Genomic DNA, 15,876 nt, shown 5'->3' on the forward strand with positions numbered 1-15,876 from the left:
TGTTTCTGGGGGTAGTCTTTGACTCCAAGGTGGGCAATCTACCTTGGTTCTGGGTCCTCCTCCTTCTCCTGTGTGTGAAGGGGGCACCCTGTTGCAACAGTTCAAAAAAGATCAGGCTTAGAAGCTGCTTTGCTTCTCAATATTCTCTGGTTGGCCTGTTTTTTCCTCCGACCGATGGAGAACATAGAAAGGACTCTATAAGAGCAGATTTTTCGTTTATTACATCTGATACCTTGTGAGAGACAAGATGTTTCTCACCAGTATTCCTGGATCTGGTTGGTGGCCACTGGGAATAGGATACCGCGCTAAATGCGCCTTTCGGTCTTTTCCAATAGCACTCTCCTCATTCTTTTAACCCCTCTCGTGCCAAATATGCGCCAGCGGGGCTCATCCTCAGTCGTGCTGCGCCACAACAATCTGCGTCAACAAACCGCGCTTAAACCGAACGGCTTCTTGCGTTTCCGTGCCCCCCCCCCCACAGCCAATATTCAGCGAACACCCGGAGTACTTCCGTCGACGGTTTCCGGTCGGCACCGGAAGTAGCGCGGGTTGCTGACCGGAGCTCTTTCTCTGCCGCAACACTGCCTCCCTGACGGTGTGCGTTCCTCTCGCCTTCGCTCCGAAAGCCTCGCCATGTCCTACCCGGCGGAGGATTACGAAGAGGTACCGGCCTCGCCTGCTCACTCCCCACCCGGGGTCTTAGTCGGCGGGTGGAAATAACTCGCCTGGCCGGCCTTGGGGGTGCGAGGGCAGCCTAGCTGGCCTTGGAGGCGGCGAGGGTGGTTTTTGTCGGGCGGCCGAGCAGCCCCAGGAAGGCGAGGCCGTGGTGTGTCGCCTTCTGGTTAGCTGGCCGTCCGCATCTGAGTAGGGAAAGCGCAAAGCATCTTATGGGTGTGTCGGGTGCAGGGCTGGATTTAGGTTTGATGAGGCCCTAAGCTACTGAAGGTAATGGGGGCCCTTTATATGTCCGGCTGTCCTTTGTTAACAACAAATTGTCACTGTTTTTTGTGTTGAATGTATGCTATATGGTAATTTATGGACCTAATAGGTCCATACACAAAACAAAACACTGTTGCTGTATGTAGGCTTGATTTGATTTGATTTGATCTTATATTTTGGAAATGTACATCCAGGTTTTTTTCCCTTTAAAGTTTTTTGCGCCCCCCCCCCCCCGAGAGAGTGAGGCCCCAAGCTATAGCTTGTTTAGCTTATACATAAATCCGACAGTGGTCAGGTGTGTTGATATTTTGGTCTTTCTCTGTTTTCAGGGCTCATATGATCCCTATACCTATCCAGGGGAGTATGATATGCACACAGGTGAGTCCTTTCGTTCTTATTTTATTTGTTTAAAATATGGTGGTCTGCTCTTCATCAGTACTGATGCTAAATTGTAAGATCTTTTGGGGTTAACCCCCCTTTTAAAGAATGTTTTTGTTATTTTCTCATCTCAGACTGTAGTACGACAACCACCAAAATCTGGGATTTTTAAACACCAGGAAACACTAGACTAGAAACAAATAAGCAGAGGAGAAGGTTAACTCACCACCCATTCCTTTCTTAAAAATCCTGAGTAGACAGATATATGTCTTCACTTTGTGCCAAAATGGAAATGTAACAGGAGGGCAGTCCACAAACAGGGTGCTGCTTTTGAAAAAGTGTCAGTATGGAATGAACCCCACCCCCCCAATGCCTGGAGTACCAAGAAGACACATGGACCTTGCCCACTCCCAATACAAAATGGATGCACTACACAAGATGTTTCCATGATACATTAGGGACATTGTGGTATATGCACAGGCCAGAACTTTAATAAAAGAAGGGAGTGCTGTACAAAAGTTGCTAAGCGAATTTTACCAGCAGCAAGTGCTGCACCATAATTCTACAACATTGTTTGGAATTTTCTGTTTTGGGCCACTATTAAAAGAACCAAACTTTTTCCTGGGTTGAATTTGACAACTCCGTGGGAAGATTAGATAAAGCACTTTTCTGATTAAGATTTGTATTATCCCTGACTATTGACTATTGTCAGGGATAATTCCCTGATGGAAATTGTAACCCAACATCCTCATCCCTGAGGTTATTGATGGAGGGTCCTTCTTCCTACTTTGCTACCTCAATGTTGTCCTCCTCTATTAGTAGTAATTAATAGGAAAATCTTGGCAGAGCAAAGTAACTATTAAACTTTTACTGAATTTGTATTCTCATATTTCATTTGGGGTGAGAGGGATTAACTTGAGTTATATCTATTTACCAAATTAATGTCTTGAGACATAATTTTTTTCTTTTTAGTAAACTTTTGTTTGTTTGTTATTTGTATTTCTTGGGTTAAAACAATATTGCTGTTCCTGGGTTCCAGTATTCTTTTATGTAATGTGTATGGATGTTTGGAAATTAAGTATGTAAAGTAATTATGAAGGGAAGTGGGGTTCTAAGTGCCAAGTGCTTTTGAAGGTTGAAGTACTGTTTCCTATTAATCTACATCAAAAGTGGGGAAACTGTAGCCCTCCATGTGTTGTTGGACTCCAATTTCCATCAGCCCCAGCTAGCATGACGATTGGCAGAGATTATGGGACTCTGAGTTCAACAACATCTGGAATGCCACCTTGTTCTACATCTTCCTGTTCTGTTTTAATCTTTCATCTTTTCTGTCTCACAGGAGATCCAAAACAGGATCTTGCCTATGAAAGACAGTATGAGCAGCAAACCTATCAAGTGATTCCTGAGGTGATAAAAAACTTTATCCAGTACTTTCACAAGACTGTGTCTGACTTGATTGACCAGAAAGTGTATGAGCTTCAGGCCAGTCGTGTATCTAGTGATGTTATTGATCAGAAGGTTTATGAGATCCAAGACATCTATGAAAACAGGTAAGATTCAGTTTTCTCAGGGAAGTATGAAGTTTGCAAATATATATGTTTTGTGGTATCATCAAGTCCCTCACATCAACACCTGTAAGAGAATGAATAATTCATGGGACAAAAATCCACAGCAGTTGCCTTGTTTATAAATTCTGTGAAGTTAGCTGAGCTTTGTGTAGGAAGTTGGTTTATATTGTTGGTCCAATCATGCAACTAGCCTAGTTCTGTTTATTTTGGCAAAACATCTCAGGGAGTGGCTGTCCAAGATCTCTGGCAGATTGTTTTCTAAGCCATAATGCTGAGGATCTTTTTTAGCAGAGATGCTTGGGGTTGAACCTGGGGGTTTCTGTGCTGCAGAGCTATAGTCCTTACAGAAGAAGACTTTTTTTCATTCCATTCTGAAGGGGGTCCTTCAGGTCTCACCAACAGACATGTGTAAATGAAAAGTCTTGCTATTGCTGTTTATAGATGGTAGATTTCTTTCTCACAGCAAATCAGTAACCCATTTTTACATATGCTTGATTTAAAAAATTGGAAAAAGCAATGCAAGTTGCAGCAGCGATGACTTAATGACTATTGCCCATGTTATGTCTTGGTTTCTTTAGTACTGATGAGTGAGGCACTTGATTTACTAAACATTTCTGTGTGTTGCAGTTGGACCAAACTGACAGAAAGATTCTTTAAAAACACACCATGGCCAGAGGCAGAGGCTATTGCACCGCAGGTTGGAAATGGTAAGTATTTTCATTTCCCTTGGTCATCTTAATAAGGAAAAGTAATGGAGAGCTTGTGGCCCTCCAGAACTGATGGAGCTCTGGAGGGCTGCAGGTTCTATTATCACTTCCTTAAGGTAAAGACTCATTGTGGCCTTTGTCATACATTGGAATAGTTAACCTATTATTAAAAATAAATAGAAATGGAACCATGACAGTTTGGGCATTTGCGGTGAGCTGAAGCAAGCTTTACTTACTCTGTCCTGTATTTTCACCTCGGCCCCTACTTATGCTTGGAAATGCTTAGTTGTGTTTGACATCTGTGATACTGTTATTCTGTATTGTAATGGCCAATTGGCCGACAATTTAACTGCAAAAAGTTAGATTGGGGAGGTGGCAGGAAAAGAGACCAAAGGCATCTGCACTATGTAATCTAGATACTTACGACCACCATTGTGTGGGTTCTAAGAAACCTGTTTCTGCTTGGTTACAAAGGAGCCTTTAGATTATGTCTAGATCCTTTAGTATTGCAGATTCCTACTTCTTTCATAAATGTCTGAGCGCAGAGAAGAGAGTTTTTAATAGATGGTAATTTTGAGAGAAACACTTTCCTCTCTTTTTCATCATGATACTTTATTTCCCCAAGCTTTATTCTGTTACGTTCCTACTGCACCTTTTCAGTCGTATTACTGCTGTTGATTGGAAAGGTTTATGCATCTAGATGTTGTTTTGATCTTGTTTGGTTGTTTTGTATCAGCCTTCACCAACTTGGAGTCCTCCAAATATTTTGGATTTTTGTTGTTGTTGTTGTTGTTACTATCGTTATCATTATTATCACCTTTTCCCCCAATGGAACCCGCCTGCCATCAGCCCCAGCCAAGTTGGTGAGCAGCAGGTTGGCAAAAGCTGTCTGAAAATGAATCAATTCTTTGGGTGAAAAAAGTAGGATGCAAATATTTTAAATAAGATAATATATCTATTTTTTCTTGAAGATGCTGTCTTCCTGATTTTGTACAAGGAGCTGTATTATAGACACATCTATGCTAAAGTCAGTGTAAGTACCGTGATGAAAAGTGAATTGACTTATTCAGTTGCTTATCCACTTTGAATCCCTGGGTTGTCTTGATTTGGGCATATCATTAGGTGAGATGCTCAGCTAGCATTTGAAGCCCAGAAAATTAAACTTTTAAGCTATATACCATCTCAACTCTGATTCTTTTTTTAATTACAGGGTGGTCCATCTTTGGAACAGAGATTTGAGTCATATTACAACTACTGCAATCTATTCAACTATATTCTCAGTGAGTTCCTAGAATCTGTATATATAACTTCTTCTATTGTAAAAGAGAAAACGGATAATTTATATACCAGGGTGTGTTTAATCAACCTAGAATGCTATTCTGCCTGCGCACAAAATAATGTTGGTGGCTGTTTAGCTGAACATTTCTGTCCAGCAGATCCTTTTATGTTTAATCCCCCTCACTCACCCACTCACACATACTGAAAGCAATGGGGGCAATTAGCTATGTCACCTCAAGTCAGGTACAACTAAGGACCTAAATTGGGCCCCTCTTGGCGGAACAGAGCAGCTGTGGATCCATAGCCAGCTCTGCTGCGCCCCAGAACGCCCTGTTGTGAAGCACTATTCTTTCTACCACTTGTGGGAATACCACCGACGGTAGCTTTTCATCTGCCGGTCTCTCTGTGCATGCAGGTTGCTCCCTCCAGCAGACAACATCAAGGGGGTTTGATTGCTCTTTCAGTCTCTGAAGCGCTATAAATTCTTTGTGAATGTTCTTCTCTAGATGCAGATGGACCAGCTCCCTTGGAACTGCCCAACCAGTGGCTCTGGGATATCATAGATGAATTCATCTATCAGGTGCAGTAGCTTCAAGTTTGAAAGTCACAAGAAATAGAAACCTTGCTATAGTCAACTGGAAAGTGTGTGCACCAGGCAATATGGGCTCAAGACTTCTCAATGAGGGTTATGTACTTTCTTACTTTGCTTGGCTCTTAATACTTCCAAGACATCTGATTGAAGCTGCAATCTTATATACAGTTTCCCTGGGAGTAAGTTCTGCTGAACTCAAGAAGCCTACTTCTAAACAGACATAGGCTTGGACAGACTCTTGCATGGCTTACATGTTTTCTGTATCTAGAATCTGATTTTCTTTGATACAGAATGTGAATATATTGAACAGAAAATGACTTAAGTGAATTTCTAGCTGCTTTGGGTGAGATTTTTACTTAAAGCTGGAATTTGATTCCATGCTGTTTTCCCCAATCCTCCATTCTTGTAGCCACCATTTGACTTCTGGGTGAAGAAACCTCAGGGAGTTTTTTTTCTTGCTCAAATTGCTCATCTTTAAAATACCATTTAGTTAGAGACCTCTGTTATTTGGGCATGCATGTTAATAAATTACCTTACCTCCAGCCTTGCTCTGGGAAACTCCTTTATTTATTTGGGATTTGTATTCTGTCTCTATGCACAAACTATTGGAGGTGAACATAAATAATGACCCAGTTTTCTCCAACATTGTTCTCTGTATTCCTTCACAGTTCCAGTCCTTCAGTCAGTACCGCTGCAAGACAGCCAAGAAGTCAGATGAAGAAATTGATTTCTTGCGTTCAAACCCCAAGATCTGGAATGTCCACAGCGTTCTCAATGTGCTGCATTCCCTGGTGGACAAATCCAACATCAATCGGCAACTAGAGGTCTACACTAGTGGAGGTAAGAAGGAATCAAAGGTGCATGTTAGAGAGAATAGAAGTGGTTCCAGGTTGTGGTGTGAAGGCACATGAAGAACCATGCATTCACCACAATGTGTTGGTTTCCATGATCAAGGAAAGGCAAGATATAAATAGATTAAATAATAAAACAAAGCCTTATTCCCTGAATTCCTGCCTGACTGGAAACCTGCAGAGGCTGTAAGTTCTCTTGTATAAACTCACTTGTATAAAACCAGCTCTGCATGTGTGTGTAGTTCTCTACAAGTAACATAATTTGTTGTGGTTTTATCCTCCAATACCTTAATTAGTATTCTTAATGCAGAATCCTATCACTGAGAGGCTTTGAGCTATAGCTCTCCTTATCTATGTGATAGGTGCAGTTTAATCTGCAAGCCTGTTAAGCTAATTCTATCCTGCTCGCTTTATTTACATGAAGCTAAATAGTCTTAAATCTAATGCTTGGGTTTAGCCAGTGTGTAGATTAGCCAGGAAGGAAACTGCATTTTGAATATACAGTGGTACCTCGGGTTACATGCGCTTCAGGTTACATATGCTTCAGGTTACAGACTCCGCTAACCCAGAAATATTATCTCGGGTTAAGAACTTTGCTTCAGGATGAGAATGGAAATCGTGCCCCGGCGGCGTGGCGGCAGCAGGAGGCCCCATTAGCTAAAGTGGTGCTTCAGGTTAAGAACAGTTTCAGGTTAAGAACGGACCTCCGGAATGAATTAAGTACTTAACCCGAGGTACCACTGTATTTGTTTTGTTTTGTAGGTCGTTTAATCAAACATGAGTCTTAGCAGTTTACATAATAGTATAAGATACTCATTTTTAAAAGAACAAAAAAGCAGACTATAAATGATAAGATGAAAAACAAATATACATAAAACAATCAACAGTTCATAAAAACAATTTACTAGTGGTAAATTACTTCAGTTGAATTGGTGAACTGCATGCTTGAGATTGCATAATAAGGGTGATTTTCATTCCAATGCATTTATAGTGCAGTTTTAAGCAGGTTTACTCAGAAGTAAGTCTTGCTGAGTTCAGTGAGCTTACTGAGTGCCTAACCATGTCTTCTCAGAAGTAGTTGGATTGAATTTAATGGGGTTTACTTCCAAGTAAGTGAGGTTAGGGCTGCAGCCTTAGGTTGTAATTCAAGATGGGGAAGCTGTGGCCTTCCAGATGCTGTGGGACTCTGGTCCATCCACCCTTGTCTACATGGTCAGTGATCAAGGATGATGGGATTTTTAGTCCATCAACACCTGGAAGCCCACCGGTTTCCCACTCCTGACATACTTGAAAGTAATCCCAACTGAAACCATTGGTTTTATTTCTGAATAAAAATAAATCAGGCTCTTTGTTCCTTACTCTTACATTTTTATATATGTTGAAACTGAATTTTTTTTACTCAATTTGTGTATACTGATGCAGTAGTAAGTACAAAACCAGAGGATGGTGCTTATTTCGGATAAATTAATGTGCACAATAGGGATGTTTGTTCAGACGGGTGGATCTGATTCTTCTAATGTCTCAGTGGAACTAGTAAATTCTCAAACTCCTGTAAGAGTTCTTAAAACACTTTCAGGTCTTGATCTAGCCTCTACTACCATAGATGAATCCAAATAAACGATTTCTGTATGGAAAGTCTGATCAAGCTGATTATAAAACAACATGTTGAAGGTTGCATTTGGTCTCTTCTCCCCTGACCTGCTATAGAACGCACAGTAGTACTTTCAAATTACAATTAAATATGCAAATACTATTTTCCTCCCCTAGGTGACCCTGAGAGTGTAGCTGGAGAGTATGGCCGCCATTCTCTCTATAAGATGTTGGGCTATTTCAGTCTTGTGGGCTTGCTGCGCCTCCATTCACTCCTTGGAGATTACTATCAAGCCATCAAGGTTCTGGAGAACATTGAACTTAACAAGAAGGTAACGGAGCACAGGACTCAAATCCTGCCAGATGCTAGAGCATTAAAATAGAACATTCCTTTTCTCTTGGGTGTTACATTCATTTTTGTTGTTGAGGAATCCTCTGGATTTCATTAGGTTTGAATGCTCTTCTCTCCTATGCTGTCATGTGTGTCAAATATAAATCTCTGTTGCCCCATTTAAGTTCTGTGTGTAGAGCCATTTTGTGTAAAATGGAGGGTACAGTCAAAATTTTGGGTTTTTGAGAATCCAGCTCTTCTTAAAAAACCCTTTTTTGCTCTCTAAATTAGAGGTGTATATTTGAAAATATGCAAAGAATCTCCTTCAAAGCATCTGTTTTGTCATTTTCTTTCATTCCCTGAGTTAATATTCTGAAGTACCTGAGTGCTAGGTGTTCTGTTATCTTGGATGTTGTATCCTTTGCACCATGATACTATTTCTGTACTTCTACAATATTATTCAGAGGACCAAGAGCATGTTTCAGAGAAGGCAAGCTACAAATATGACCTGCCCATTTCTCTATGTTGCCAGTCCTGTTTTCCACCTCAGGAATTACCTGCCCTCATATATATATATATATATATATATATATATATATATATATATATATAACATGCATGTTGTGTACACACAAACATGCTGGTCTCAATAAAAGCAGATAAATCTATCAAAGTGTTAATTGCATTGTCAGCCGTTGTGACCAAGTACAATGAATTGAGAACACAACATGGGATCTTAGCACATGGGATCTAACATAAGGAACTTGAGCAGAATCCCTCCACCATATCCTTTGGAAGAAAGCTGTCCTCAGTAGTGCTTGAAAATTACTTTTTTCCTGGCATCTCACTTGAATCTTTTCCCTTCCCAGAGTATGTATTCACGAGTGCCAGAGTGCCAGGTCACGACCTATTATTACGTCGGCTTTGCATATCTCATGATGCGACGCTACCAAGATGCCATCCGTGTCTTTGCAAATATCCTCCTGTATATTCAGAGGACCAAGAGCATGTTCCAGAGGACAACCTACAAGTATGAGATGGTAAGGTACCCTGAAGCCATGTGGTAAACAGTTGCTTGTTGCTTCTGTTCCGAGTGCCTTTTCTTGATGCTGTTGATTATTTCCTCCCAGGCATAGACCAGATTTGTACACAATGCTAAACTATTATTTGTTTGAATTTCCATTTGTCCAATTAACCGCAAGTTGTCTCACAAACAAGCAGACAAGTCATGACTTGTTTTTCTAAAGTATGGTTTGTTTTCCAGCTGCCCTTGACTTTTGTAGCATGGTAAGTTGGTGAGGTGGCGCCAAATGGCACTGTGGTCTAAACCACAGAGCCTAGGGCTTGCCGATCAGAAGGTCAGCTGTTCAAATCCCTGCGACGGGGTGAGCTCCTGTTGCTTGGCCCCTGCTCCTGCCAACCTAGCAGTTCGAAAACATGTCAACATGCAAGTAGATAAATAGATACTGCCCCGGCGGGAAGGTAAATGCGTTTCCATGCGCTGCTCTGGTTCACCAGAAGCAACTTAGTCATGCTGGCCACATGACCCGGAAGCTGTCTGCGGACAAATGCTGGCTCCCTCGGCCAGTAAAGCGAGATGAGCACCGCAACCCCAGAGTCGTCGGTGACTGGACTTAACGGTCAAGGGTCCCTTTACCTTTACCTTTTTAAGCTGCTGAGGTAGCCAAACATAGCAGGGTGGGGGAAGGCATATTTTTTGCCAACAAACCATGATGGTTCGTTTTACACGTAGCGCTAAGACATAGTTTATTTAGCTGGGCTGGGTTTGCACATTCAGGCAACCATAGTTAGGCTAAATAAACTATGTCTTAGCGCTACGTGTAAAACAAACTATGCTCCTCTACGTCCAGAGTAATTTAATGCATTGTCTACCCAGACATAACTCCCATTGTATTTAATTGGACTACACTAAGATCACTGTTTTATTGTTCTTTCTAACCAGATTATCAAGTTTTCTCCCCCCCTTTTTTTTTTAAACCATTTTATATTACCTGCAGTTAAGCCTGATTTGGCCACAGACTAACTGGCCTTCCTGGGGACCTATATCTTCATCCAGAAGGCAACTGATTAAATCTTTCAGGAGCCAGTTTCTCCCTGGCTCCTTACTGTCTGCCCCAAATACATCAAAATTAGTCTTCACCTTCAAAGCTTTCTTCTGCTAATCTGGCCTTGTCTCTTGTTACATTGCTCACACACTTTCCCCTGCCATTAATACCAGCTGTGATGTTCTCTCTCTGTGTATTCGCGCGCGCTCCCCATCCCCGCCCCTTCACTGTATTAATCCTCCTTGCAACAGTAGGAGCCAACTTTGAAAGAGCTTCATCATTTTGATCTGCCAAAACCGTTGCTCTCTTTATTAATTGTTGAGTTTGTTCTCTGGATCCCTAAAACCAGTAAGTCAGTATTGAGTATCACGGATGATGAATTTTTGGGTGTAATTGTCCCACTAGGGCTTATTTGCAGTGTTTCAGTCAGCTAGCAATGTGTGAGTACAATGGCCTTAAACCTCACTGCTTTACACACACTCTTGCTGCTTCATTCTATAGCATTTTAGAAGATTTTATAGTACCTGCAGGACTCACATCTTCTGCCAAACTTCTCCAGAATGCAGCTGATTAAATCTTTCAGGAGTCAGGGTGCAACTCAACACAGGCCATTCCGCTTCTGGTTATTACCTGTCTCATTGTAGCGGGAAGAGTCTGTTTGGGATGCTATTATCATGTCCGTAGGTACTGCAGGTTCTCTATCCAGAATAAACTGTACAAATTAAACTTGTTTACCAAAATTGCATGTATCAGTAACTTTTGTTTTGAGTGGGGAACTGAAGGGTGAGGAGAGAAGTAATAGAGAGTAAGAATAGGTGGGAAATAGCCAGAGGAAGCTTTCTTGACATCCTCCCCCCTCGGACAACATATTTCTAGGCTTCTCCCTGTGGGTTAGTAACATGCTTGTCTTTTATAATAATGCACCATTATATTTGCTTAGGTTCACATACTAATACTTATAGAAAATGTTTCATGTACATTATCTCAGTAATTTTTACAACAGCCCTGTAGATCAGTATCATTATTCCTGTTCTGCAGCTGGGAGGAAGAGACTCAAAGATTGATTTATTACATTTCTATTCTGGGGAAGAGAGGAATAACAAATTTGCAAAATAATACACTTTATTCTGTATATTTTATACTAGCAGCCTCATATTCAGCATTGCCCAGAAATTCAAAGAAACCAAAAAAACAGTGCAGTTTTGAAAGGTTTGGTCTGCCATATTGATTCAAAACTGCATCCAATTGTATCCAAACATAAATGCAAATGTGCACTTGGATCTTGGGAACAATCATGCAAAATTTAGTTTCTTAAAATATATGGCAGCTAAGACATATTGAAAACATTTTAAAAACATTAATAACACTTAGAAATCTCTAAATAGTGGCTTACCTAAGGCCACCAAGAGGGTATGATCCTAAGGCGCTCCTAATTGGTATTTCTGAAGTTGGCACTCTTCAGTTACCAGTGCAAGGGCACATAGGCCTTACTATGGAAATGCAGGGTAAGAGTGACTCCATTGCCTGAATCCGTGTAGCGAAATGACCAATGGCATCTTTCAGTTTAATCCTGGCAGTCCAGGCTGTGTGCCTTTCTATTCTGTTTTGGTCTCCATGAAAGTTACCTGTCAACTCAAAGCAGGGGTGAGATTTGACTGGAGGCTTCTGTCACTCAGACTTTTGGCCACTGTGCTGTACGAGTCCTTACGTGGAAATATGAAAATACAGAGCGGAGTGTTTCTATCGAGCTTTCTTTGTGTCGCAGATCAACAAACAAAACGAGCAGATGCACGCCCTGCTGGCCATTGCGCTCACCATGTACCCTATGCGCATTGACGAAAGCATCCACCTGCAGCTCCGAGAGAAATACGGGGACAAGATGCTGCGCATGCAGAAAGGCGACCCTCAAGTGTACGAAGAGCTCTTCAGCTATGCCTGCCCCAAGTTCCTCTCCCCTGTGGTCCCCAACTATGACAACGTTCACCCCAACTACCACAAGGAGCCTTTCCTGCAGCAGCTGAAGGTCTTTGCCGATGAGGTCCAGCAGCAGGCCCAGCTTTCTACCATCCGCAGCTTCCTGAAGCTCTACACCACTATGCCGGTTGCCAAGCTAGCCGGCTTCCTGGACCTGACAGAGCAGGAGTTCCGTATCCAGTTGCTCGTCTTCAAACACAAAATGAAGAACCTGGTCTGGACAAGTGGCATCTCTGCCCTGGATGGCGAGTTCCAGTCTGCTTCCGAGGTGGACTTCTACATTGACAAGGTCTGTACGTTCCCGCCTGTCTGTTCACGTCTCCCCATCCCTTACGAGAAGCTTTCCGGGTTGGTCAGATTGCATAGGTGACGTGGGGAAGGACCATAACTCAGTGCTAGAGCATCTACCTTGCATGCGAAAGGGCTCTTGTTCCATCTCTGGGGTCTCCAGGTAGGGCTGAGAAAAGCTCTTGTCTGAAAGCCTGGGTTCGCTGCCACTAAGAGTAGGCAAGACAGAGCTAGATGAACTAGTTGTCTAACTTGGTAGAAAGCAGCTTCCTGCAGAGTTCCTAGAGCGCCCATCTCCAGGCAGCCAGAGGTACCTGCTAGGAATGACAGAGTTCCTGGAGTGGAAATGAGCTTTAAGCCAGGAGAGGCAGAGGTTAGAGGCTCTCCCAAGAATAGATGCATGCTTTTTAAAAATTCATAGTGCCACCTACTATAGGAGGTACTTTGTTTTTCAGTACCATCAGCCCCCCCCCCCCATTTTATTCTAAAAGGGACAAAGCTATGAATCTTGTCCCAAAGAGTTCCATTCACTCCCACCTTTAGAAATCAACTACCCTTACTCACCCAGTTTTCTCCATCAGTTCATCTTCTGCAAATGCATCAGATTAAAGGCATATACATTAGTGATTATACACCAGGGATGGGAACCCTATGGCTCTCCAGATGTTGTTCAACTTTGAGCTCCCATGAGCATTTGAGGGCTATATCCTGATACACCATCACCAAATCAATTCCCATTCTCATATGCTTGGACGAAGTTTCCTAGGGAGAGGGGTGAATACAAGGATAGTTTTCAATGGAGAGAGCATTGGTTGAAGCACCCTGTCTTAATACCTGACAGGCTTATCCTTTTCTTCTTTATAAGTATGGAGGAGTATTATGTTTATTTGTGGCATCATAAAACAGTCCGTAGGCAACTTGCAGAAAGTGGGGAATATAGATATAGTTATAGATATAGAAACAAATCATTGATATCCACTTGGAATTAATAACACATCAATAATACATCAACAAAAAATAAACATCACAGTGCTTATGGACCAAGATAGCCAAGTAATCAGATTATTTCAAATGCCTGGGAAAAGATGTAGATCTTATCTGGCACCAAGAAGACGTTAATGTTGGCCTCACTCCTTCAGGAATGAAGGAGCCTATCTGAAAAAATATCCCTAGTTCTAGGCTAGAGTGAACTTCATACGGAGCTGTTGCCTGTTAGCACCCCTGGGCTGTTCCTTACTGTTGCCTATCTCTTGGCAGGACATGATCCACATCGCAGACACAAAGGTTGCTCGTCGCTATGGGGATTTCTTCATTCGCCAGATCCATAAGTTTGAAGAGGTAAGCTACTTGCTGAACGAGCAGGCGAAATATACTTTCGAAACCGTTTGCAAAATTTGATGGGGTGACTTATCTGCACGCTTTCAGCCAGGGTTTGAGGAAGAGCTGTGTCTTCTCTATCTGTACAGGAGAGAGTGAAATCTAAACAGCATTGCCACGAATGCCAGAAATGAAAACGTAGGTGGCAGCAGTGCCATCTATCTGTGAGTGGAAGGAGTTCTCCCAATGTCACCTACCCTCTTCTGTCTCCTGCTGCTTGCAAGGGGGAACACAGTGTAGTTGTTCCAGCTCTCCCACAGAGGGCACTGCATCACCAGGCGTCCCACCCGAGGGAATGAAAGCTCTGTGAAGGGGAAATAGCCATTGTGTTGTTTTGACTCACATGGAGAGTGCCACTTTGATCTGGGTTAACCGAAAGCACTGAGCACAGCACCACAGATGGAAGAGTGCCCTTCTTGGTAACAGATGGGCATCCTCTGCTGTACTGTGCATTACTTAAACATGTAAGAATAAGGATAAATACAAGATTTGCAGGTGAGCAGTAAGTTAAGGGTTGAGTTTTTTAAGATTGCTAGGTTAGGGATTAGGGAAAGAACTGGAATATGTAGCACAGAATGTCGGAGAGGCAGAGATAGTACTAGAGTGGTATTTGGCATTCTAAAATGCAGTCCAAGAAAGCAAAAATATGTTGAAGGAAGATTCTGGAGCCATGGGTACAGGTTTTATGTAGCCTACTTCAGTCTGGCTGGCTGCTTCCCAACTGCAAGAACATAGACAGGGCATGATTTTGTTTAAGACTGGGCATATGAACGCTAGGGTAGGGGTGGGGAGCCTATGGCCTTCCAAATTTTTGGATTATAACTCTGAGTATCCCTGTCTGCCGGCTCAGGCTGATGGGAATTAAAAGTCCAACAGCACTGGAGGGCCACAAGTTAGCTTAAGGGAGCCTTTTGCTGCCTGTTACTAAATACTAAATTACTCAATATCCTTGCAATCCTTTGCAACTTACGCAGTTATGCAAACTTCTATTTGATGTTCAACTCTTCTGTGTTCTGACCTCAAATCTCTCCATCTTGGTAGGGTCTATGTGGTTTAATTTTCCCCATGTCTGCACTTGGGATTCTTGCATGGTGCCCAAATCCTTGAGTGAACAATGCATAATTCGGACAGTACCGTGTGTGTGTGTGTTTTCTACCCTGCCCCCAAGAATTCCCTTGTAATTAGATGTCTGTCTCTTTCAGCTGAATCGCACTCTGAAAAAGATGGGCCAAAGACCTTGAAAGTCGTCTTGAACTCGTCATCAACCGCCTGGTTCTTTCTGTTAAGTGGGCAAGCGGGGGGCGGGGAGAGAGAATGAGCTAAGAATTTTGGAATTTTCTGTAGGGTTCTGCAGTTTTTACTTGGATAGCAGACAGATGAGCTCATATAAAAGGACTAAGAAATCTAATTAAATGAGTGAAATATCTCTTGTGTCTCTGGAGTTCTAGTTCATTTGTCCCTTCAGGGGGAGGTGACCAATTTCCTAGCTTCTTTTGATATCTTAACTAAGCCTGTGGAGAGCACCCACTTCCACTCTGTGGGAGGTGTGTCAGGATAGCTGACAGACAGAGCACACATGAGGACACTAAGACAGCCGTCCACTACTTTGAAAAGTGATCCGTAGATGCTGTCCTTTTTTCTTTTTCTTTCTTTTTTTTAAGAAACAACCTACAATGAAAAGCTTGCACCTGCCCTTTCCCCTGTTGCTTTGTTTCCTAACATAGGAAGGAGACCTGACATGCTGTATACTGTTAAAAGAAAGAGAGGGCTTGGCTATATCTCTCCTAGGCATTTCTAGGCTGTCATGTGAGTTCAATCCAATTTGCTAGAGAGTATTATCCCGATCTCAAGCTATTCACTGCTTACCTTTCAGGGGTGTTACTATCACTAGGTGTCCTTTTGGTAAATGTATGCTAAGCACTGTAACAGTGGATTGT

The 15,876-nt window shown here is 42.3% G+C and overlaps 1 protein-coding gene across 2 annotated transcripts; it reads left to right on the forward strand.

Moving 5' to 3' along the window:
• Window positions 1-509: 509 nt before the first annotated feature.
• Window positions 510-15,365, forward strand: EIF3L (eukaryotic translation initiation factor 3 subunit L). Of its 2 annotated transcripts, XM_083701151.1 has the most exons (13): window positions 510-663; window positions 1,269-1,317; window positions 2,657-2,867; window positions 3,513-3,592; window positions 4,564-4,625; window positions 4,803-4,872; window positions 5,377-5,450; window positions 6,131-6,302; window positions 8,081-8,235; window positions 9,104-9,274; window positions 12,066-12,563; window positions 13,820-13,900; window positions 15,142-15,365. In XM_083701151.1, the coding sequence occupies exons 1-13, from the start codon at window positions 634-636 to the stop codon at window positions 15,178-15,180; spliced, it is 1,692 nt and encodes a 563-aa protein (XP_083557277.1). In that variant the 5' UTR covers window positions 510-633; the 3' UTR covers window positions 15,181-15,365. The 2 variants fall into 2 exon arrangements, with proteins under 2 accessions (XP_083557277.1, XP_083557278.1); XM_083701152.1 differs by lacking the exons at window positions 13,820-13,900; window positions 15,142-15,365 and adding an exon at window positions 12,936-12,955 and having other exon boundaries at window positions 12,066-12,591.
• The last annotated feature ends 511 nt before the right edge of the window (window positions 15,366-15,876 follow it).

This window comes from Podarcis gaigeae (assembly GCF_964106915.1).
Source record: "Podarcis gaigeae genome assembly, chromosome: 10".
Lineage (NCBI taxonomy): Eukaryota > Metazoa > Chordata > Lepidosauria > Squamata > Lacertidae > Podarcis > Podarcis gaigeae.

Bases quoted from the DNA above. Each gene is read 5' to 3' on its own strand.
- EIF3L (XM_083701151.1), top strand. From the start codon at position 634: ATGTCCTACCCGGCGGAGGATTACGAAGAG. The intron at 1,318-2,656 runs GTGAGTCCTTTC...TCTGTCTCACAG, and splicing joins GGAGTATGATATGCACACAG to GAGATCCAAAACAGGATCTT. The intron at 2,868-3,512 runs GTAAGATTCAGT...TGTGTGTTGCAG, and splicing joins CAAGACATCTATGAAAACAG to TTGGACCAAACTGACAGAAA.